Below are 25,920 nucleotides of genomic sequence, written 5' to 3' on the forward strand. Positions count from 1 at the left end.
AGGGCGTTTTGAAAATCCTCACAGAACTCATCTCACTGTGCAAAACATTCAATCTGCTGCAGGCAGAAGGAAGCATTTCCTCAGTCTCCTTTCCTCAATGATCAGACCGCAACATTGAAACTTTGTAGCAATTCACAAGGCGAGAGATCAGACATACGTGGACACATTCAAGAACTGCAGTGTCACCAGGATTTACACAATTGTGTCATCTGTGCTGCTATCTCAGTTCAGGACGCACACACTGACCCTGAGTGATACCTGAACAAATTGGTGCACCCTTCTGGAGAGAAAAGCCGATAAAGGCAATAACAGTTGCAGAATCCTGGTGTTTTGGAAATACAGCATTTCCAGTACTTACTGTATATACTCGAGTATAAGCCGAGTTTTTCAGCACTTTTTTGTGCTGAAAGTGCCCCCCTCGGCTTATACTGGAGTCAAGCACTTTTCTGGTGCATAGAATGACATTTTCCAAACCGACCTTGGGGGCACCGTATTTTGGGACCACTTGGTGCTAGGAACCCCAAATTTGGTGCGCAAACCCAGTGGACCTAGCACTACAACATATCCAAAGCTAGGGTTCCTATCACCAAGTGGCCTCGAGATATGGGCCCCAAATTCGGTTTGGAAAATGTCATTCTCTGCTGCAGAAAAGTGCTTGACATTTTCCAAACTGACTTTGGGGCCCCGTATCTAGGGGCCACTTGGTGCTAAAGTGGCAAATTTGGGGTTCTTAGCACCAAGTGGCCCCGAGATACGGGGCCCAAAATTCGGTCAACTGTGTCCATCTGCAGCAATGTCATTTCGGAACCCTTTGGGTCCAGAGACCCCAAATTTTGGCTGCAGTTAGGGGGCATCTAGGAACACTTAACTACCGAGTTTGAAGTTCGGGGGACCTATGGCTGCAAATGGGTACAGTGAGGCTGCAAATGGGCATTGTTGACCTCTTTTCCACTTACAGTAGCTGCGCATTTCTCACCCTAGGCTTATACTCGAGTCAATAAGTTTTCACAGTTTTTTTGTGGTAAAATTAGGTGCCTCGGCTTATATTCGGCTCAACTTATACTAGAGTATATACGGGTACATAGTTAGTCTGGTTGAAAACAGACACAAGTCCATCTAGTTCAACCAATAAAAAGGGCTAAAATATATATATTATATATATATATATATATATATATCAGATTTTTCCCTGGTTCAACTTTACCTATAAATATCAGTACCCAGTTATATTATGTACATTTAGGAAACAATCCAGGCCTTGTTTAAAGCAATCTATTGAGCTGACCAGAACCACCTCTGGAGGGAGTCTATTCCACATTTTCACAACTCTCACTGTGAAGGAAACCTTCCGTATTTGGAGATGAAATCTTTTTTTCCTCTAGACGTAGAGAGTGCCCCCCGTGTCCTCTGTGATGACCGTAAAAATGAATACCTCAACACCAAGTTTACTATATGGACCCCTTATATAGTTATAAATCATGATCATATCCCCCCCTTAAAAGGGGTTGTAAACCCTCATGGTTTATCACCTTAATGCCTTCTATGCATTAAGGTGAAAAACCTTCTCTCTGCAGCCCCCCAGAGCCCCCGTTTTACTTACCTGAACCTGGTCTTTTTTCTCCTCGGGGACGAGCACACCAGCTCTAGCTGGTGTCTCGTGTCCTGATTGGATAGATTGATAGCAGCACAGCCATTGGCTCCGCTGCTGTCAATCAAATCCAATGCTGGGGCTGAGTCCAGCATTCGTGTCTACGGACGCAAATGCTGGACTCGGGAGCGCACCCCGCAAGGTAACCCCCTTGGGAGAGCACTTCTCCTAGGGGGTTATTGGATGTTGGTAGGAGCCGCGAGAGCCGCTGGGGGACCCCAGAAGAGGATGTTCGTGGCCACTCTGTGCAAAACGAGCTGCACAGTGGAGGCAAGTATGACATGTTTGTTATTTAAAAAACAAAACAAAAAAAAACGATCCAAACTACTAAATACAAATAATAACCAACACAGTATAAAAACACAAAATTCTGATCATAAACCAGAATTAGATTTTCACCTCCAGCCCTCACAGGGTCTTACTAATGATGATTTGTACAGGGGCATAATGATCTCTCTCTCTCTCTGGAGTCCATAACTCTCTATTTTTTTTTAATTTAAACTTTTTTTTAATACATAGACGTTTATATACGTTATTTCAATAATCACAGTTAAAAAAATACAATATAACCCTTTACCCTCATATAAATGTTGCCCCCCCCCCATGTCGGTATGAATCCGTACTCCCCCTACTATGTATGATGTATGCATATTCTTAGCCCCCAAGTGCACAACATTAAACCACAGTTGCCACAGTCGCCCAACAGTGCATTGAGGTCGGCTTGTAAATTGGAGACATCCTGTATGGACGTTATTCACTGCATAGCTTGGTGTCATCTGCAAAGACTGAAATGGTACTTTAAATCCCAGACCCTATATCATTTATAAAAATATTAAAAAGTAAGGGTCCCAGCACTGAACCTTGGGGTACACCACTGATAACTTTAGACCACTCAGAGTAAGAATCATTAACTACTACTCTCTGAATTCTGTATTTTAGACAGTTTTCTATCCCATTTAAAAACAGATTTTTCTAAGCCTGTAGACTTTACCTTACACATTAGCCAGTGTATTCTCTTACAAGACTTACATTCAACCAATTTGCATCCCATCCTTATGACAGGACTATCTATCTTACCACTTCAGCAGCTTTGAGATCTTCAGATACTAGTTGGAATACATCATTTACAAATTATTTTTTTTAATAAAAAAGATACTTCTTTTAACGACTTGGTATTTGATATTGGCCAGCTGCTCCACCATGATGTCAATAAAGCACGCGATAAGCCAGTCAGAATACCGATCAATCCACAGATGACCCACCTCGTTACTTCCACAGTGCGGAAAGCCTGGGGAAAAAAGGGAACACTATTAGGCGAGTAAGTAAGCATTATGGCTTCTGCTCGCTTCCAGTGGATTCTGCATTCTCATCCAAGTCTATGGGAATACAAAGCCCACTTAAAGCAGCTCAATGCAGGCCAGACAGAGGTCAACTGCAGGTCAAATGCACCTGTCAGTCGTATTAGGATTGGATTTGCTTGTCTCCCATAAAGACTCTGCTCCCTGTCAAAGCAGAATTTCACCCTAAAGTGAAAGTTATGCTTTATGCCCTCCCCACTCCTTCCTCTTTGGTTTTTGGAGGGGTGGGGGAGAGCGGGGTAACCTGGTTTTGACAGATACTCCCCTCACATTATGGTCAGATTGCTGCGGCGATCAACCAGAAGACGTTCTCTTCCCCAACCTTCTGAGCCATGTCATTGGTCCCGGAAAGGCGGGGCCATTCACAAAGCGCAGTGGGCAGCCGACAGTGAATGGGCAAGGAATCACAGCTGGCTGCCCAATGTAAACATGCCGATGCCGGGACCTGAAGACCGACAAAGAAGCAATTCGGGTAAGCACGGCACTGGATCCCTGGACAGGTGAGTGTCCTTTTATTAAAAGTCAGCAGCTACAGTATTTGTACAGTTTGTAAAGTAAATTTTTTAGAAAAAGACTGAAGAACCGCTTTAAGTAGCGTACATGGCTCTGGTTCACGGTCCCTTTCGGTGCAAATGTACCAGTCTCATGTTAAATTGTGCAAACTCATCCAATGCAAATCTTTGCAAGTTAAAGTGATACTAAAATCTTGTTATTTTTTTTCTTTCAAAATAACAAACATGTCATACTTGTGGTTCTTGGTTCTGCACAGAGCAGCCCAGATCCTCTTTTTCTGGGGTCCCCCGCCGACCTTCCTGGCCCCTCCCCCCTGTCGAGTGCCCCCACAGCAAGCAGCTTGCTATAGGAGCACCCGAGTCGAGATGCAGCTCCCTGTGTCCATTCAGACATGGAGCCGCGGCCTGGCCCCTCCACCTTTCTCTCCATATGGGCTCACTGACTTTGATTGACAGCAGCGGGAGCCAATGGCGCAGCTCCGCTGTCTCAGCCAATCTCGGGATGGGGCTCAGGTAAGTAAGTATTAGGGGGGCTGCTGCACTCAGTAGGTTTTTTTTTTTTTTTTTTTATCTTAAAGCGGAGTTCCACCCAAAAATGGAACTTCTGCTTTAAAGGAAGGTGACCCCGCTGTGTCATGTCATTTGTTTGGGGGAGGGGGGTCGGAAACCCTCAAAAATGAGGGTTCCAGCTCCCACTTCCTCCCGGGGCTCTGCGGAGCCCGAAGTCAGATCACTTCTCCCCCCTCCTTCTTGGCAATCATCTGAGACACGTCACAGGTCCCAGGTGATTGCCCGGCCAGTCACAGCGTGCCGCGCCCATGCGCACTGCATGCACGGCTGTGAAGCCGCAGCCGGGCGCCCACAGTGACAATGCCGGTGCCGCAGAGAGGAGGGGGAGACAAGCGGGCTTCGTTCCCTCGCATTGCTGAATCCCTAGAACAGGTTAAGTGTCCGATTATTAAAAGTCAGCAGCTTCAGTATTTGTAGCTGCTGACTTTAATTTTTTTTTTTTTTTTTAAGCGGAACTCTGCTTTAATGCATAGAATGCATTAAGATAAAAAAAAAAAATACATTCTGCCTTTACAACCACTTTAATATACTTGAGAACAATATATAAAAACAACAAAGTGATTGTAAAGGCTTGTTCTTAACAAAAAAAAAAAAAAAAAAAAAAAAACAACTAACATGTTACCTGCTTACCTGCTCTGTGCAAGGGTTTTGAACAGAGCAGCCCCGGTCCTCTTCTTCAGGGGTGCCCCAGCAACACTCCTCTTCATCAGGTTCCCCCCACAGAGAGCCGCTTTACATGAGGGGAACCCATGGGGGGTGCACTCCCGAGTCCTGCTTCTGCATCCATTGACACAGACAGCAGGACTTGATTGGCTCCTGCTGCTATCAATCTATCCAATGAGGACGGAGACAGTGGCTGGAGTCGCTGGAACGGATTGGCTCGGGTAAGAAAAAAGGGGGGCTCTGGGGGTAGCTGCAGTACAGAAGGTTTTTCACCTTAATGCATAGAATGCATTAACCAACTCAATACAGTGCATTTTCGCCCCCTTCCTGCCCAAGCCATTTTTCAGCTTTCAGCGCTCTCGCACTTTGAATGACAATTGCGCGGTCATACAACACTGTACTCAAATGAAATTGTTATCATTTTTTCCGCACAAATAGAGCTTTCTTTTGGTGGTATTTGATCACCTCTGCGGTTTTTATTTTTTGCGCTATAAACAAAAGAAGAGTGACAAGTTTTAAAAAAAACACAATCATTTTTACCTTTTGCGATAATAAATATCCAATTTTTTTTTCTTTAAAACAAATTTTTTCTCAGTTTAGGCCGATATGTATTCTTGTACATATTTTTGGTAAAAAAAAAAAAAAAAAAAATCGCAATAAGCGTATATAGATTGGTTTGCGCAAAAGTTATAGTGTCTACAAAATAGGGGATACTTTTATAACATTTTTATTTTTTTTTATTTTTTTACTAGTAATGGCGGCGATCTGCAATTTTTATCGTGACTGCGATATTGCGGCGGACACATCAGACACTTTTGACACATATTTGGGACCATTCACATTTATACAGCGATCCGTGCTATAAAAATGCATTGATTACTGTATAAATGTGACAGGCAGTGAAGGGGTTAACACTAGGTGGTGATTGAGGGGTTAACTGTGTTGCTAGGGAGTGATTCTAACTGTAGGGGGAGGGGACTCACTAGGGGAGGAGACCGATCGGTGTTCCGCTGTACTGGGAACATACCATCGGTCTCCTCTCCTCTGACAGGACCGTGGATCTGTGTGTTTACACACACAGATCCACGGTCCTGCTGTGTTACCGGTAATCGCGAGTGCCCGGCGGACATCGCGGCCGCCGGGCACGCGCACCGAGTGCCTAGTGACACGGCGGGCGCGCTCGATCGCCGGCGCGCCCCCTGGTGGCCTAGGAAAGCGAGGACGTCATATGACGCCCACCCACAACGAGAGCTGCGCCGCCTGGCCGTCAATTGACGGCCGGCGGTCGGTTAAAGTGAAAAACCTGGAAACTTTACAACCCTTTTAAGTAAAAAAAAAAAAAAAAAAAAACACACCGGATTAAGCATAGAACAGACAAAAAGTTAAAAAAAAAATAAACTTGAAGAGGAAAGGTCCTTATCGACTCCAAAAATAGTGAATCTGTGGAAGTGGTGGGTTTTATGGTTCGTATTACACTGTGAACAATTGCAAGCTTGTGCTATAAAACTAACAAAAAAAAAAAAACTTTTGTTCTTTAGACATTTTCGATTTTATTCTACAAAAGCTTTACAGGAGAAAATAACAGGGAAACAAATTACCGCGTGGTTTATCCTTCGCTCCTCTTCAAGGAATAGCTGGTTGTCACTGTTGTCATAATCCAAACTCTAGGAAGAAAGCAAAATGGGTAACAAGTTGACTGCTTGCAAACATTCCTGCTGGTAAGCAATGAGCTTCATTTAAAGTGATATTTCAGTTACAGGTGTAGTCAGGTGGGTTACAACCCCGATGGCTGTTTATTTCTCTGGAGAACCTTAAAAGCGGTATTAAACCCAAAACCAAATAGCAATTAATAGATGTGGTAGCTGCATTAGTTTTACATTTAGGCTTTTCCCTCTGTTTTCTGGTGAGCTGGGCAGTGGCACGCCTCCTGTATTAGAGTGCCCTCACTCTGGATGAAGGAGTAATAGTGACACCTATGGACAGCAGCATTGTCAGTCTGAGGGGAGGGGAGTGTTAGATGGACTAGCACGTTTAGTTGCACTAACAAAAAGAAGCTGAGCTCCAGCTCACACTTTATAAGCAGTTACAGCAAATGTTTTTTTTTCTTTCCCTTTTGGGATAAAGGTTTTACATACATAAATAAAAGCTGATCATTGTAAGCACCCGTCAGTAGTAAATGGTTTGTCTCAACCCTGTAACTACTACATTTGCAGGACAGCTTGTTCTTTTGAAAAACAGACCTACTGGCAGGATCACAAGGTGACGAAAAAAAAAAAAAAAAAGAAGAAAACGAATGCAGCCATCACATCTAAGAATTGGCAGCAGCTAGTTGCCATAACCCTAGTATCCACTTCTTCAGTGGGCAGCCCCGCTTTCAGGTAAAAGTGGTCTCAGATGCGAATTCGCCGCAAGATCACTTATCGGTGCCGGGAGAGGGGACCCTCCACCTCCCACCACAGCTAATCGGAGGCAGAGGTGATCGCGTCCTCTCCCCTGCTTGGCATGGAGCTGAGTGAGGTGGAAGATGGCCCCCTGCTCGGCTCCGCCCATAGCTCTTAAAAAAAGGGAAATTTTTTAAAAAAACATTTCCCAACGACATTTTTATTTTTATTTTTTTTTTGCATTTTAGTACAACTATAAGATCTGAGGTCTTTCTGACCCCAGATCTCATATTTAGGAGGTCCTTTCATGCTTTTTTTCTATTACAAGAAATGTTTACATTCCTTGTAATAGGAATAAAAGTGACAATTTTTTTAAAAAGAAAAAGTGTAAAAATAAAAAGTAAAAAAAAAAAATTTTTTTAAACTGCCCCGTCCCGCCGAGTTTGCGGGCAGAAGAGAACGCATATGTGAGTAGCGCCCGCACATGAAAACGGTGTTCAAACCACACATGTGAGGTCTCGCCGTTGTTCGAGCGAGAGCAATAATTCTAGCCCTAGACCTCCTCTAACTCAAAACATGCAACCTGTAGAATTTTTTAAACGTTGCGTATTGAGATTTTTAAGGGTAAAAGTTTGTCGCCATTCCACGAGCGGGAGAAATTTTGAAGCGTGACATGTTGGGTATCAATTTACTCGGCATAACATCATCTTTCACAATATAAAAAAAATTGGGCTAACTTTACAGCTGTCTTATTTTTTTTAATTCAAAAAAGTTTTTTTTTTTTTGGAGAAATACAAAGTGCGCTTGTAAGACCACTGCGCAAATACGGTGTTACAGAAAGTATTGCAACGACCGCCATTTTATTCTCTAGGGTGTTAGAAAAAAATTTTTTTATATATTTATATTTATTTGTCCAACATGGTTTTATAAACAGACCCAATTGCGTTTTCGGAACAAAACTGGGGAAATATAAATCTTTTATAAGCTTCCACAATTGCAATATAGCAATGGACGTTGTAGAAATCGGGATGTTCTGTACAAGTTCAACTCTAATGCTATAAAAAAAGAAGCTTCCATTTAACCCCAATAAAATCTTAGCTTAGACTGACACATACCTCATATTTGAGCGAGAGTAGGTTCTCAGTGTGAGTAACGTCTTTGAGAACCATGGAATGAGGTTCTGTTTCCTACAATAAAAACATAAATAAAAGTTAAAAACAACAACAACAAAAAAAAACAAACCATACAGCTCTCATGGTGCACCGGGTACAGTCAAGTTGAAATGATAGCTAAGGCAATGAGTTGAAGAAACCTTAAAAGGAGAAGTCCAGCCTGACCTTTTTAGGCTGGGGTTCACCTCTAGGTCACAGGAGTGTAATTGGTTTTGCACTCCTTTCAGCGGAGGGAGGTCTGAAGTCCGCTCTCCGCTGACATCGCTGCCATCAGTCGAGGCACCGCATCATCCCGACTTCCCAAGTCTGGATCCGCCAGCTGCCTTGATTAATGGCAGTCCCAGCGAGCTGCTAAGACGGCTTCTCCCCGCCCCTCCACAGCTCAGCGCTCCAATGGGAGTGAAGAAGCAGAGAGGAGAGATGCTGACTGACAGTCAGCAGCTTTCCTCTCTAGGATCTGTGAGAACCGAGCCATCGGCTGTGTTCGGTGGCTTGGTTCTCAGTGCAGAGACGGTGGGGGACAGCTGGATTGCTCCATTCACCGAGGTAAGTATGAATCCAAAAAAAAAAACAAAAAAAAACATTTTTCTTTTAAGGAGCTGCAGCATACCTTTCACTCCCCTACCAATACAGATGGAGTCCTATGCAAATATCAACTTCTTGAAAGTCAGCATTTGCACAGACTTAGGCATACAAACCCATTAAGCCACAGCACTCTCTCCCCCATGACTGTCCACACACGTAAGGCAATGGTCCCTGCCTTGTTGGGAGCGGCGTGTCCATTCCTTCTACACTTACAACTGTGGGGTTTCAGGGCGCTCCGCAGCAAAGAGACGCTGGTATAGGAAATGAAAGATATGCTGCACCATCAGAGGGTGTCTTCTATTCGTTATTAGTGACGGTTAGTAACTCAAAACGGCAGTATACAGTATGTTTTCTTTAAAAGTTTACTCAAATATTTATATACAGAAATCTTGCAAAGAGCACCTGGTCGTGGCAGGTTTATGGTGAAATGACGTTCTTTCCACTTTCGGATTATGGCCCCAACAGTGTTATAACGACACCCCAATATAATGACACCCCAGGAGCATTGCAAACGCCCATGTGCTTGCGGCTCCAAAAAAAAGGTGCCTGCACTTCTTTGGTACATTGAGGTGCGATTTGAGCTCACTGAAGATGAATGCGCTCATATCGCACGCAAATTGCACAGGAATGTGGTGTGGTTCCTGTGCGATTCACACGTGGGTTATAGCGTGAACCGGGGCTCAAAATGAATGGCCTCAAATCGCACCGCGCTGAAACTGTGAATTGTACAGGAATACAGTGTGGTTCCTGTACAATTGATATGCGGGTTATAATGTGAACTGGGGCAACAAAAGGAATGGGCTCAAATCGCACCATGCTGAAACACCTGTGAATTGCACAGGAATACGGTGTGGTTCCTGTGCGATTTACATGCGGGTTATAGTGTGAACCAGGGCAAAAAAAAGGAATGAGCTCAAAACGCTCCATGCTGAAACGCATGTGAATTGCACAGGAATACAGTGTGGTTCCTTTGCGATTTACATGTAGATTATAATGTGAACCGGGGCAACAAAATGAATGGGCTCAAATCACATCCACACAAACTCCTGTGAATTGCACAGGAATGCAGTGCAGTTCCTGTGCAATTGAAATGCAAGTTATAGTGTGAACCGGGGCTCAAATTGCAGAGGAATGCGGTGCGGTTCCTGTGCGAGTGACATGCGGGTTATGGTGTGAACCGGGGCTTATACTTTAGCGAACACTAAAAAGGAAAGGATTTGTCATCTTAAAATGTCTACGACTCACCACTTCCTGGTTTTCATCTCCGAGGTCCACTGTACTCAGCTGCCCGATACGGAACAGGGCTGCACTAGAAAACTAAGCAAAAAATAAATAAAATAAAAATCTGTTAAAAAAAAAAAAAAAAAATACATAGTATGTTGTATTACGCTCAGAGGGACAAACGACATTTTGATGTGGACCATTCGCATTAGTTGCCGATATGACCTGGCAGCTCTTTGGATGCCAATAAATCAGGTGCATTATATTGCAGCACCTACACGTTTGTCCTTCATATATTCCATACATCTGTCTTAGCACAGAAAAACATGACGACAGTATACTTCGTATCAGTGTGATTGAGCAATTATGTTCCCATATTACCAAATCTGAGGTCTAGCTGTTCTTGAAGTTCAACATAGGGTTATGCTGAGGTCTAAAGTGTATGAATCATTTTGAAGGAATACAAAAGAAGAATTCAAGAAGAATTTAACTGCATCTGAACACCACAAACTAAAAAAACGCTGTAATACTCATTTTTAATATTCAAAGCAAACTCCCCCATCCGTCCATTCTCTATCTTATTGAAATATCACTTTCTAAAACAGCCCCCTAGCATTTCTAGCGACTGCCATCTTGAGTAAGGGCAGATGATTCATGTAGCATTTACTTCCTGGAATCCATCTGCCCTTAGGTCAGGCATGCAGGCGGGAGAATGTGCTTAAATGGGAAAGCAGCTGTTCCTCCCCTCTTCTAGATGAAATAAAATAAAAATCTCATGAGGACTCCTGGGATGTATGACCTGGGCCTAGGCCAGAAACCAGGAAGCCTCTGAAGAAATGTTCAGAACAAGTAAATATAATATAAAGTGTAGACAATTATTGCGCTAACCCGTGAAAAGAAAAAAAGTGAGCTGCTACATAAGAATGTGACAAAAATTCAAAAAGTAGAGGAATGTGAAAATGTAGATCTAAAAATGATAAACAGTACTAATAAATAACTGCGAAAACTCAAATCAATAGCAATCTGAGTCCCATCTATATGCAGATAAGAGAACAAAACAAGTCTCAGGTAGGTCAATCCAGACAGATGGCCACCACGGCCCAGTAGTTGTTCTCATGTGGAAACGGAGGATAAGTTGAGCGTGTAAAACATCCAAGGAACTGTATCATCCAATATAAGGTTAATTACTCTTACCGGAACCAATGAACCCGGGTGTCAGCATCAACAGGTCAATCAGGCATGGATATCCAAATCAGCGGATCCACAGGAACAATCCAAGGGGTCCAGGAAGGTCCAGAGGTCACTCGGTAGGATCTCAATGGCGACAACAGCAACTGGAAGGTCGGTGGCCAGATGAAAAGCCGAAAAAAGCTCACATCCAGGGAGGTATGTAGAGAAAAAAAAAAGAGGCTTCCAATGCTGCAGATCAAAAGGTGGGGTTTTTATTTATAAAAACCAAAATACATGGATAGAATGTGAGCACAAGTAAAAGCGATATGGGGAGCGGTGAAACCAAGCCCGACGCATTTCGTCCTAAAAGGACTTCTACTGGGGCATCTCTACATACCTTCCTGGATGTGAGCTTTTTTCGGCTTTTGATCTGGTCACCGACCTTCCAGTCGCTGTTGTCACCATCGAGATCCTACCGAGTGACCTCTGGACCTTCCTGGACCCTTTGGATCGTTCCTGTGGATTCACTGATTTGGATATCCATGCCTGATTGACCTGTTGTCGCTGACATTCAGGTCCATTGGTTCCGGTAAGAGTAATTAACCTTATCTTATATTGGATGATACATTTCCTTGGATGTTTTACACACTCAGCTTATCATCTGTTTCCACATGAGAACAACTACTCGGCCGTGGTGGACTTTGCCATCTGTCTGGATTAACCTACCTGGGACTTGTTTTGTTCTCTTATCTGCATATAGACGGGACTCAGAATGCTATTGATTTGAGTTTTCAGTTATTTATTAGTACTGTTCATCACTTTTAGCGCTACAAGTAAATATAATATACCTTCCTATCTATTTACTAATGCTAGCAACATAAAGATTAAAAATAGTTAAATGTTGATTGAGAGAATTTAGTTCCACCTCAAAGCCCTTATCAGTTTTTTTTTCCTCCCTGTGGTCCCTTTTGGGACAGTTCAGTCTCTAAGACTCAACAGAAAGTCAGTGGAGTTCAACTCTTAGGATGGCCATAGAGGGGCCGAGATTCAAACCATTAATGGGCAGGCAAGTCAAATCGATCAACTTGGGTACAACCAGCCTTCCGGATTCGCTAGTGATTATAGCAAGCAGCTGCTATAGCCACTAGCGATAATCACGGTCTTCCCCCTGCCGGGAAAGAGAGGGATTCCCCTGTCAGCACTGCCTGTGTTGATGGGAGAATCGTTCGAATTTCTTTCCTGCAACCCGTGGCTGCAGGAAGGAAATTTGCACCGTCTATGGCCTGCCTTAGTTGTCACAGAAACAAACGTCCCCAATTAGATTTGCCATCATCTCTTGCTCTGGTGACAACTCTCACAGATTTTGGCTTCCCCATCCCTTTCTGTCTTGGTGACAATGCTCACCAGTACAAATAGTAAAATCTACAGGGACACAGCCAGCAATAAACTTGCAAGAATCAGTAAGCCCCGGTTCACACTGCTGTGACTTCTCATGTGACCTGCTGAGAAAGTCGTACGACAAATCAAAACGCAGTTATTTCAATGGGTGCCGTCTAAATTGCTGCCACTCAAGTCGCAGCGAAAAAAAAAGTTCCTGCACTACTTTTCTGCATTTTCCTAGTGTGCCATAGACTTCAATGTTAAAAAAAAATAAAAAAATAAAACAAACACACACACACCACAAAAGTCACAAGGAAGTTCTTCTGGTTGCAGCTTCAGATGGTTTTGGAAGCTCAATAATATTTGTCACACTCTGTATTGTTATGATTGGCCAAAGTCAATGTCACAAAACATCAAAAGTCACACAAAAGCCACATTGAAGTCACATCAAGTTGTAAGTCACAATGCAAAGTCACACTGGAAGTCACGTGACTGTGGGGTCAGAACAGTGTGAACCAAGCCTGAGAGCACAGCACCAATAGTCATAAAAGACCAGGATGTGGATTTTTTTTTTTTTTTTTTTCTCAAACATTTTTATTTAAATACGGAAAGGAAGTTTCTATGTCAGCACAACAGTGGACACATTAGATCAGGGGGACTCCAAACTTTCTAAACAAAGGGCCAGTTTACTGTCCTTCAGACTTAAGGGGGGCCGGACTGTGGGCACTGGGAGCAGAAAAGGTCCCAACATCAGTGGGAATAAACAATGCCGCATCTTTGGTGTTCATGGGAGGAATAGCGTCATCTTATTGGTGTCAGTGGGAGGAATTGTGCCCCATTATTAGTGTGATTGTGCCCCATTTTTGCCCATTTTTGGTGTCATTGGGAGGAATTCTGCTCCTTCATTGGTGTCCAGTGATGGGGGGGGGATATGCCCCATTGTAGGAATTAGTGGATGAAAATAGTGCCCCACGGGCCAGATAAAAGCAAGCAAAGAGCCACAGTTTGGAGACCCCTGCATTAGATTATACATCATAATCATACTACAGTATGCAGGAGCCATATACAATGAAAAATCAACTGAAGGTAAAGATTGTTACTGGAATGAGCTTTTCGCACATTCCATTTCGCAAATTAATGCAAACACTGCGGGTCCAAGACCAAGAGAAAAAAAAAAAAAAAAAGACAAACCGCCGTTTTTTGGAGTTTTTTTTTTGCTTTTTTTGAAGGCTAGAGGAAGAGAAAAAGGTAAAAAAGGGGGGGGGGGGGGGAGAGAAGAAGAAAAAAAGGGGGGGGGGGGGGGAGTTGCTGTCACTGTTTCCCGGTAGGAAAGTGCAGTTTAGTAAGTGGTCTAAGTGGCAAAGAGAGCCGTCCCCTTATCAGAGTAAGCAAACATGTTCCACAGCGTCCAGGTTTTGGAATACTGTTCCCGTTTATGCTGAGCTGTAAGCATGAGGTCTTCCATTTTATTTAAGTCTTCCACCTTGTTAAAGAAGAAGTAAACGCTGATGGGTTTGTTTTACTACCTCTTTTTTTCTCCTGCAAAGTAAAAGCTTAATGGGCTAGTATGCATCGCATACTAGCCCATTATGTGGCACTTACCTACAAATGAAGCCCGCGTTGTCCCCACTGGTGGCCGCATCCATCTTAACCCCTCTTCCTTCCGGGGGGGCCGCGGACTCCGGCTCTGTGACTGGCCGGAGTAGCGTGACATCACCACCGCGCATGCGAGCGGGAGTCATCAGTCACGGCTAGTGAAGAAACAGCACTGAGGGGCCGTTTCCTCACATCGCATGCGCAGATGAGGTCGGCACAAGCGTATATGGTAAATATCTCCTAAAACGTGCAGGTTTAGGAGATATTTACACTACCTACAGGTAAGCGTAATTAAGTGGTGCAAGTAGGTTTACAACCACTTTAAGCCAGAGACCGATCGTCGGTGGCTGTGGGCTCTTCCACGTGTGAGGGATACAGGACTTGGCGGCGTTGAGGAGATGGCATATAGTAGATCATTTATAAATGTTTGCTGGGATATTGGACACATGAAGGAGAAAGAAGACGGGTCTACCAGAACTTCATAATCCGTCATTTTTTTGGACGATCCTCCTGATCTCCTCCCAGGGATTTTTTTTATTTTTTAAATAAAACGATTAATGGAATAAGAGAGCCAACGCATGCATTACAGGGGTTGCAAGGGTACCCTTCTTCAGGGCTTGAAGAAATTCTAAGATTTGAGATCTGGACTGGGCCTACAGAAGAAATAAATAACGGATTATAATAATTGTAAAATGTTTGTTCCACCGTGATTTTGGCAGCTGCAAGTATTACTGTTTATCTATCCTGTGATTAAAGTGTTACTAAACCCTGCATTCACTATATCTGGTCTCCCACAGTACACAGAACATGGAAATGCAGTTATTTTTGTAAATATAAACTGATAAATACCTTTTCTCATCAGCAGTATATAGCAGTCTTGTAAGAGTTCTATCAGCGTCTGGTTAAAGCTTGTAGGAGGAGTTTTCATTCTCCCCTGATTGTCCTATGAGGCTGCAGGACCCCTGACCCTCTGTCTGGACAGTGCGGTTTGGTCCTGTGCTGATCACATGCACTCTCCCAAGAAATAAAAAAAACACCTCTAGCAATACACATCAAACTGAGCATGTGCAGAGTGCCCCCAAGGCAGTCAGGAGATGGGTTACAGACAGTGGAAGAAGGGGAGGATCAGAGAAGACAGGATCAAACAGCCTTTTTTACACAAAACATACCCTTAGGTTCCACAGTGAGTATAACAAGCATGCTTTACTGCATATACAGACTGATTTTACTGTTGTGGGTTTAGTAACACTTTAACTTCCACTTACTTCTTTGCCATCTGTTACCCTGCGTGAGCCCAGTGGAAAAACCCCAGTGACCCACAAACCTTCCTTCCCCAGATCCAGGTCCAAATGTTGTCACAGAAGGAACTCAGGCCTGATCCAGAACTTACACAAGGAGTATTGATTGTTTGAACCGGATGGTAAGTGGAAGGTGCCCGGTCTCAGGGAGCCACCTACTAAACCCCTTGCTGGATATGAGAATGGGTGCAGCCATCAGAAAACTCTGATTGGTTGTTTTAGGTGGCAGCTCTTTGCATTGCTTACTAAATCAGCCTTACAGTCCTGCAAGGAACACAACAAAAAGAAGAAGATTTTAGGCCTCAAGATGCGAACGACTGATGAGGAAGTATAAGAGCAGAAAGAGGAACGGCTTCCATTAACAGGAACCAACAGGAGTTGTTTCTCCACGAAATTCATATCTCCTAATCTACTTGGAAACACAAGTGACCTCATTTAGTAACATTAACCGTTTACCACTCAGATCAATAGTGAATATAGAGACTCTTCATTCTCACGGCAGGTGTGATGTAAATGCTCTAACATGACCTTTATTAACATGAAGGAAATATTTTTAAATGGCAAAAATAATTCTATTTACATTTCACACTTCTACAGCATAACCATTAAACTGTTCAAAGTTTTAAATAAAATAAGGAACATGGTATAGCCAGAGTATCTGACACCCAGAGCCAAATAGTGCACAACATCCCAATGCTGTATACTTCAGAAATGATCACATAAAATTAATAAGACCCCTTTCACACTGAGGCGGTTTTCAGGCACTTTAACACTAGAAACAGCCTCTGCTAAGAGTCTGAAAACCGCCTCTCCTTCATTCCAGTGGGCCTTTCACACCGAGGCGGTGCGCTTACGGGACGGGAAAAAAAGTCCTGCGAGCAGCATCTCTGGGGCGGGAGCATTGTATACAGCGTTCCCAAAATACTCCTACCCATAGGAATGAATGGGCAGCGCTTTCAAAGTGCCGCAAAACGTGAGTTTTTACCCGCTTTTTTGGGGTTAAAAGCGCCCCACTAGCAGCCGAAAAGAGGTGCAAAAGCGCCGCCTTAACACCAGTAATGCGCCACTAAAACGAACACTGCCGTAGGTACAGTGTGAAAGGGGTCTTATGGCCAGAAAAGAAACACTCTAGTGGTTGGTGAAGAGCCCCCCCTTGCGTCGGTGGAGAACAGCCCCCCCTTGCGTCGGTGGAGAACAGCCCCCCCTTGCGTCGGTGGAGAACAGCCCCCCCTTGCGTCGGTGGAGAACAGCCCCCCCTTGCGTCGGTGGAGAACAGCCCCCCCTTGCGTCGGTGGAGAACAGCCCCCCCTTGCATCGGTGGAGAACAGCCCCCTTAAGCTGGATTGTAGACGTGACTACCATTCATTGGATGTCAGTGGTAAAACCCCCCCTTACATTGGTAGTCATTGCAGGCAGGAGATCAAATCTGTCATTACTCAAGGAACCCCTAGCTAACTCCAGAGCAACATTGGGGTTCCACATAACCCTAATTGGGTTATGATTGGGTTACAGGGCACAGAAAGCAAAAAAAAAAAAAAAAAAAAAAACCCTGACATGGGGTCAAAGGGTTGAGATGTATTACTGCATGAATGTTAATGTGCTGTACTTTGCATGTCAGCAAAAATTTTGGCAGTCAATTAATTTAAAAAGGAATGTGCACTGCAGCAGCTCATTTATAAGAAATAGGCAGCCAACACAGAGCAATACTCAGATCTGCCCCTTGTAGATGTAGTACAGTGGAGGTCCTCTGGAGTCTAGTCGTCTACTTGGACACTGAGGTGCGATTCTAAATAAATGGCACTGCAATGCACTCCCGAGCGCACTCTGTATGATGGTCACAACTGCTTTTTTGCCACGCATTCTTTATCAAGCCCTTGTATCGTTGGGTCCATTCATTCCAGCAGAGACTAATTTGCATAAACGAGCTGCAGCCATGTGAATTTTAAAATATAAAAACACGCTGTAATTTTGGGCATTTTTGGAAATTGAGCAGGCCTATTGAAAAGCTTGTAAATTCACAAGATGCACGGAGCAGTTTTGTGCACATCGGCACCGTAGAAAGTCTCTATTCTGCATTTTTACCCCCCACTTTGCATGCTGGGATAAGGAGGATGCATGAAATGCAGATAAAGGGCATGCAGCTCTATGGAGAAGTGGTGAGGGGGGTCCTTATCGTACAGTCCACATACAAGGCCCGCTGTGTCCCGGAAACCACACGTTTCAGCTCTGATTCTCTGCCAAAAAAACGAACACATAACAATCTCTGCGACGGTGTATACACTGCAAACACACATCTGCCAGGGTGATTGCTTTGGGAAATCGTGTGAATAACTGGCCACTTACTGCTCTACCTGCAGGGGGTGAAGAAACAACCTGCAAAAGCAGATAAACTGGTTTCCCCACACAATCCACCTCCAGTGTTTATAGACGATTACGAAAGCTGTCAAATGAGTCAAAATGCATGAACATGGCAACACGATTTCATCAAGAACCAAATAAAGGGAATCTTGCGCTTCAGGTGGGGGTCCGCTTATACAATGAGGCCCCTTTACGTAAAGGCCAAGTTCATCTCCCACAAAAAATAATAAATGCACATTTTTTGCATGAAAAAAAAAAAAAGGAAGGAAGGAAAAAAATAAATAAATGTGCATTTAATTATTTATTTTTTAAATGTATTTCCGTTTACACAGGCACCTGTGAACAGTAGACCACGGGTGCAATAGCAGGCTCCAGCAAATGCACATCCAGCTCTCGGCCCGTACCTCTCTACAGACTATCAGTTACCAAGCTGCAGAAAAAGTCAGTGGACTACAAGTGTGCTGATAGCCGTGCTTGCAGTCCATTGTCAACTACAAGTCTATCTGCCGCAGTGGCATGTGGGACTTGTAGTTTATTCATTCACAGATAAACAGAGAGAAGAGAAGGGGGGGGAGGGTGGTTGTTATTTGTGAATGAATAAACTACAAGTCCCACATGCCACTGCGGCAAACAGACTTGTAGTTGTCAATGGACTACAAGCGTGTTGATAACTGTGCTTGTAGTCCATTGACAACTACAAGTCTGTCTGCCGCAGTGGCATGTGGGACTTGTAGTTTATGCATTCACAGATACCCCCCTTCTCTTCTCTCTGTTTAACAATTTCTGCGTCTACCCACGCAGGAACCACAAGTGTGTTTGGTACTGATTACAATTCTGAGGATTGTTATTCCCACTTGTATATTTATGTTATGTACCGAATGTTTTTTTGCTCTTTGTTTACCACTGCTCTCCCTCCCCCTTTTTTCTTCATTTTGTATCCCCTATTGCTTTACTTGAAGACGAATAATAAAAATATATTCAACCATACTCATTCACAGATCTTGGAGAATGAATGATGCGGCTGTGCGGGCAGAACCAATTTTAAAATGTGACAGCAGCTGCAGGGGACAGGGGGGCGAGGATTGGGGTGCTTAGCGCCATAATAATACACCCTAAATTGTAATCATAAAAAGAAACAGTGTTAACACTTGTATAATTGTATTTTTTTCCCCTCTCCCACCTAAAGTGCCAGGATATCCAGTCTTGGTACCCCCTACAAGCCCTACCCCCGCACGGCCCATGTTTTCTATACCTTGCATGGACGATAGCCAAAAAGTTTGGAACTGCGGTACAAATGCTGGGATCAGAGGCTCTATAAACACAGTAGAAGTATTACAAAACTGTAGTTCTAAGTCAGGCCCAGATGACAAAGTATTCTTGGTGTCTGCTATTAGATTGTAAGCTCTTCTGAGCAGGGCCCATTTAATCCTCTTGTATTTTATTGTATCATAACTGTATTGTCTCCTTTTTATATTATAAAGTGCTGCGTAAACTGTTGGTGCTATATAAAGCCTGTATAATAATAGTAATAATAATGATTTAGGGGCCATTTGTACAAGGCCAGATCCTGAAACTGAGAATATAGTGTACTGTATGTGGTGTGTGTTCACAGCTATAGACAACACCACTACGCTTCCGGGACAGACCAAAGCAATTCCGATTGGCCGGCGCTGGCACTTTATTTTGCTCTGCTCCTTCCCCATTTGAGAATAGAGGGAGAAAAGGGGGGGGGGGGGGGGGGGATTCAAATCCCGGGACTGCTGGACCAGCTGCGTGGGAACTGACAGCTCAGCATCCCCTGAAGCGAGTACAGCCGGGACCAGGGGGGGTGGGAAGTGCGAGTGTTTATAGTGTGTTAGTTCACCTTTTCATTTTTTCCTGAAAAGGTGAACACTTTAAAAACGCTTCTACCCGATCTGGTATTTTAATACAATTGTTTTGTTGTATTTATCAATATTAGTTATTTAATATCAAAATTTAGAGTTTATTACATGTATTTATATAGCGCTGGCAAATTTACACAGCACTTTACATATTCTACAGTCACATCAGCCCCTGTTCTCTTAGAGCTTATAATCTAAAGGCCCCTATATCATATACACACATATAGCAGGGCCAATTTAGGCTCAATTTACAGTAATGCGGTGATTGGCATTTTACTGCACTGTAAAACACCAATCACCTTCACAACATACAGAAAAGAATTGTTTTCTGTGTGCCCTAGTGCCCGCAGTGATCTGTGCCCACAGTGATCTGTGCCCACAGTGATCTGCAATAAAATGCAGACATACTGCATTTTATCGCAGCGCAATGGACAGGATTGCATGTCACTGTACAGCAGCTCAAAGCTTCACGTGAATGAAGAGTTACTTTAGTGCACTTCAAATAAAGCTGGTTAAAAAAAAAAATGTAAAAAAAAAAAAAAAAAAAGGGGGGAGTGTAATGCACTGAATCTCGCACCACACTACCCCCTACAGCTTCCGGGCTGCAGCTTTATGCCCCGTACACACGATCGGATTTTCAGCCAACAAACCGTGGAATCTTGTTCGAAGGATGTTGGCTCAAACTTGTCTTGTATACACAATGTCACACAAATGTTGGCCAACCCAACAATTACGAACGTGGGAATGCGGTGATGTACAAGACGTACGATGAGCCGAGAAAAAGGAAGTTCAATAGCCAGTGCGGCTTCTTCTGCTTGATTCCGAACATGCGTGAACTTCTGTGCGACGAACTTATGTACACACGATCAGAAATTCCGACAACAAAGTTTTGTTGGCGGAAAGTCTGAGAACCTGCCATCAAACATTTGTTGGCGGAAAGTCTGACAGTTCTATGGAGCATACACACGGTCGGTCGGACTTTCCGACAACAAGCTCACGTCCAACATTTCCCGTCGGAGAATCCGACCGCGTGCATGCGGCATAACTGTGCAGCAGCTGTCCATTCAGTGTGGTGATTGGGCCCTCACAGAGGATCCAATTAGCCTGCCAGAATGTCTTTGGAGTGTGGGAAGAAACCAGAGCACTTGGAAGAAAAAAAAAAAACGCAAGCAAGCTCAGGTAGAACATGCGAACTCCATGCAGGTAGAGTCCTGGTTGATATTCGAACAGAAGACCCTGGTGCTACAAGTAGAAGTGCCACCTATTAAGCCACTATAAAGGCCGAGGTATAACAAAGTTTTAGATGCTGTGGGTTACCCCTGGCAGCAGATAAAACCAGATCTAACCAATGTGCCTGCTAATTAAGTGTGACTCCTCCGCTTCTGCCCAAACAAAGCTCCTATTTACAGCCTGATGTTTTACATGGCCAGCATGCCAATTCCAATTTCCTGGTGTGACGCCGAGGCCTTCTATACTGAAAGGAAAATTATAATACCATCAAACTGCAACCGCTGATAAAGAAGTTGCCACATTCAATCGCAACTGCTGCATAAAATCAGTCATTAAAGGGAACTTGTGCGTAACCGTAAAAATCAAACTAGAATCAGGTGCATAAACTACATAGAGAGTCATCTAACCAATCATGTCATTCTTTTTTCTGTCCTCAACTCTACCGCACAGCCCACCTCTGTCTGGCAGGATTTTGTTCCTGCTTCAATTCAGTAACACTTACAGGCCTCGTCCCTCCCCCACCCTGTGACTGGACTGTGAAAGGAGAAGCGGCAGACTGATGAGTTTATCTCTCGGTCACTCTAGTCCCCTCCTATTAGCATGCTTCTTGTTAGCACTGCTGCAACAAATGCTTGGCTCCTTGTGCTGCTTCTCCCCTTTCTAGCCTGAGCTTTGCTGTACAGGGGGCCAGAGGCTGATACCAGGGCAAATTCAGGTACTTACAACACTGCTTGTATCAAAAATACACTTCATGATGTGTAAATGAAAGGAAAGCTGCATTCATCTGTGCGTTTTCTATCTGCCTTAAAGAGGAGGTGCAGCCCCCCGCTTGAAAAAATTAACCTGTCCTGGAATCCAGCGATGACGGCAACCCAACCCATGGAAACATCGGCTCTTGGGTGCTGCCGCCATTGCCTGTAGGGGAAACTAGCGGTGAAGCCTTGTGGCTTCACAGCCGGTTCCCTACTGAGCATGCTCAAAGTGCACTGCGCTTCGTGAATGGCCCAGCGGTAGGGTTGCCACCTCATCCCTTTAAACCCGGACACACATGAATTACTCAGGTTCTGAGGCTAATTAAATGCAGATAAGGCACCAAGTGAGTTTAATTACCAACTTAATCAGCCACAGAACCTGTTTAATTAATATGTGTTTGGTTTAAAAGGGATGAGGTGGCAACCCTACCTGGCGGTGGGGAAAGGAGGATGGGGGCCAAACTTTAGGGGGACCTCGCTGCATCTAGGTCCCCCGAAAGTGGGGACAGGTACCTGTCAGAAAAATGCCCACCCACTATACCAGGGGTAGGCAAACCTGGGGCCCTCCAGCTGTTGCAGAACTACAAGTCCCATCACGTCTCTGTGTGCAATTGTAACTGCCAGCCTTGCAATGCCTCATGGGAAATGTAGTTCCACAACAGCTGGATGGCCCCAGGTTGCCTACCCCTGCACTATATCACCCATAATCCTGGCCATCACCATTGCCCAAAGCATCATGGGACCTATAGTTCAATGAGGCGGCCGAACAGTTAAAAGAAGTGACATCTGCCACGTCAAAGTTCCCTCCTCCCTGCCACCAGATATTCCTATAGTGTGATACTAATAAGGCCGATGTCACAGCAAACGAACCACTTCTGCCCCGGAAGAATTTACCCCCTTCCTGACCAGGCCATTTTTTGCAATAGGGCACCGCGCCGCTTTAACTGACAAGTGCGCGGCCACGTGACACTGTACCCAAACAAAAAGTACGTCCAGTTTTCCCCACAAATAGAGCTTTCTTTTGGTGGTATTTGATCACCTCTGCAGTTTTTATTTTTTGCGCTATAAACAAAAGAAGAGCGACAATTAAAAAAATATTTTTTTTTTTTGCTATAATAAATATCCCAATTTTCAAAAAAAAAAAAAAAAAAAAAAAAATTCCTCAGTTAAGGCCGATATGTATTCTACATATTTTTGGAAAAAAAAAAAAAAAAAATCGCAATGGGTATATTGAGTGGTTTGCACAAAAGTTATAGCGTCTACAAAATAGGGGATAGATTTTAGGCATTTTTATTTATATTATTTTTTTTTCATCAGTGATTTTTATCGGTATCGGCATCGATATTGCGGCGGAAAAATCGGACACTTTTGACACTTTTTTGGGACCATTGACATTTATACAGCGATCAAAGCTAAAAATAGCCACCGATTACTGTATAAATGTCACTGGCAGGGAAGGGGTTAAAACTAGGGGGTGATCAAGGGGTTAAGCGTGTGTTCTAACTGTGAAGGGATAGGACTGACTGGGAGAGATGACAGATTGTTGTTCCTACCGAGTAGGAACACACAATCTGTTTCTCCTCCCCCGATAGGACAGGGATTTGTGTGTTTACACACACACACACACACACACACACACACACACACACACACACATTTCTGCTTTCGTGCCTGCAGGCCACATGCATAGGGTCCCCCTCCGCGCAGCGGGCACGCCTGCTATGGATCTTAAAGCAGCCGCAGTATATATACGGTGATTCAGGCAGCAGAGCCATCGCCGTATATATACAGGAGGCAGTCGGGAAGCAGCTAAAAAAGCTTTTTTTCCTTTTTACAGGACAGAACTGAATAAGAAAAAAAAATAATAATTTTTTTTTCTTAAAAAGGGAAGATTTAAAAAAAATCCTAGAGTTCAACTTTAAAGAGGGAGTCCACCTACAGCAACCAAAAAAAAAAAAAAAAAAAAATTAAAAGCCAGCAGCTACAAATACTGCAGCTGCTGACTTTTAATACATGGCCACTTACCTGTCCCAGGGTCCAGCGATGTCGGCAGCCGACGCCGAGAACCGAGCCACCATCCTAGGTGAGGGAATCAGGAAGTGAAGCGTTGTGGCTTCACTTCCCGGTTCCCCACTGCGCATGCGCGAGTCGCGCTGCGCGATCCGGATGGTCCTCGCTATCTCCTGGGAGCTGTGCGTTTCCCAGGAGACAGCGCGGAGGGACAGGAAGAGGCATAGACTCCCATGGGAGTCTATGCCGGAAGTGGATGCAAATACCTGCCAAATGTGACACTGGAGGGGGGGGGGGTTCCTTAAAGCTCCATTTTTGTGTGGAACTCCGCTTTAAGACATGGGCTAAATGAGAGATTTTTTTATTTTTTTTTTTTTTTAAGTCCTGCAATCGAGCCACAAAAATGTTGTGCAATTCATCACTTTGTCTGCATCACCTTATTTGATTTTTAATTTAAATGTGAGCCGCTACAAAGAGAACATCAAAGAGGCTGTAGGGGGATTTATAGGACGGGCAAATAAAACAATAGGAGGTCTCAGACTCAAATATTCGATCAAAGTAGACAACTGGATTGTCTACTTTGGGGACTGAATTTGTTTGTATTAAAATATGCAAAAGTAATTTTATAGACTTAACCAGCTTTCTGTCCGAAGAACCTACTCACTTTGTACTTCAACAATGAATGAGTGTAGAATATACATAGAGAAGCTCAGTAGAAAAAAAATAAAAAAATGAAAAGTAAAAAAAACTTCTATATATCTATCTTGTCCATATTGTGTTCGTTGGAAATTGTGTCTTCATTGAGTGGAATTTCTGAATAAAAAGCGTGACGAACGGGGAGATACAGATCTTGGAAAATTAGTTATTTTAAACTGAAGGGACCAATTATTCCTGGTCATCTGACTGCGGAGTCACAAGGCGTATATATAATGCCGTTATCCCAAAGGAACAATGAAGACTTTCTGATGATGTTCTCACCACAGTCATACTCCATACTACCGCCCAACGATCAATCATACTCCATACTACCGCCCAACGATCAATCATACTCCATACTACCGCCCAACGATCAATCATACTCTATGCTACGACTCGACAAACATGCTAAAGCCAAACGATCAAAATCACTCCATACTACAGCCCAACAATCAAGAGTTATACTCCAGAATAAAGCCCAAGGATCAGTCATATCATTTTGCCCATTACCTGTGAGCCGAGCCTTTCATTTACAACCCAGTGCCCCCCTCCGGGGGTACATCGTAGTGCAGGATGGGCTCACAGTACTCCAGTACTCTTGGAAGGCTGGAAGGATGCTGCCTCCTGCCACCGCTGGACAGAGAAGAGGAAAATGCCATGGCATTACCAGACCAGATAGAAGACTGCAGAAAAAAAAAGTGATAGTTTTTTTATCTTCTTTTTTAGGAGGGGAGTTCCCAATCCCCTTCCCCAATGAGCAGTGCTCAATAGCAGTGTTAATTTAGTTGACTAAAATATTTTCGTCAACTAAATTACCGTATTTATCGGCATATAACACGCACCCCAATTTAGGAGGGAATTTTAAGGAAAAAAAAAAAACTTTTAGGAGGGAAGTTGAAGGGAAAAAAACTTACATTTAAATGCCCATCATGGCAGTCTTCTCAGTGCAGCCTTGCCCCAGTGCAGCCTTCGATCCTCTATCCCCGCCATCCGGGGCTTCAAAATCGCCGACCGCGATTTGAAAATGGCGCCGCCAGCGCCGAAATACACAGAGCCGGTCCTCGGCTACTCGGCTAGGTTCGGATAGCTCCGCTCGGGACTACGAGTGGAGCCGAAAGTGAACGAGAGCCGACGAGAAGAGCCGAGGACCGGCTCTGTGTATTTCGGCGCCGGCGGCGCCATTTTCAAATCGCGGTCGGCGATTTTGAAGATGTGACAGCTCGGGATCGCAGGGGATCGGCGTATAACACGCACCTGAGATTTTCCCCTGATTTTAAGGGGAAAAAAGTGCTTGTTATACGCCGATAAATACGGTAATACTATTTTAGTCCACTAAAATCAAAAAAAATTGAGATGACTAAAATACAACTAAAACTAAAATGGCATTTTACTCAAGACTATAACTAAAAACTAAATTTAACATCAAAATGACCACTG

At 43.8% G+C, this 25,920-nt stretch overlaps 1 protein-coding gene across 1 annotated transcript in view; it reads right to left on the minus strand.

Moving 5' to 3' along the window:
- The window catches only part of CLCN7 (chloride voltage-gated channel 7), a 102,761-nt gene that overhangs the window by 66,780 nt on the left and 10,061 nt on the right, over window positions 1-25,920 (minus strand). The window contains 6 exon segments of the mRNA XM_073635187.1: window positions 2,726-2,754; window positions 2,805-2,873; window positions 2,876-2,936; window positions 6,350-6,415; window positions 8,248-8,319; window positions 10,135-10,206. Of these exon segments, the coding sequence (XP_073491288.1) occupies window positions 2,726-2,754; window positions 2,805-2,873; window positions 2,876-2,936; window positions 6,350-6,415; window positions 8,248-8,319; window positions 10,135-10,206 (369 nt within the window).

Source organism: Aquarana catesbeiana, linkage group LG06 (genome assembly GCF_042186555.1).
Source record: "Aquarana catesbeiana isolate 2022-GZ linkage group LG06, ASM4218655v1, whole genome shotgun sequence".
Lineage (NCBI taxonomy): Eukaryota > Metazoa > Chordata > Amphibia > Anura > Ranidae > Aquarana > Aquarana catesbeiana.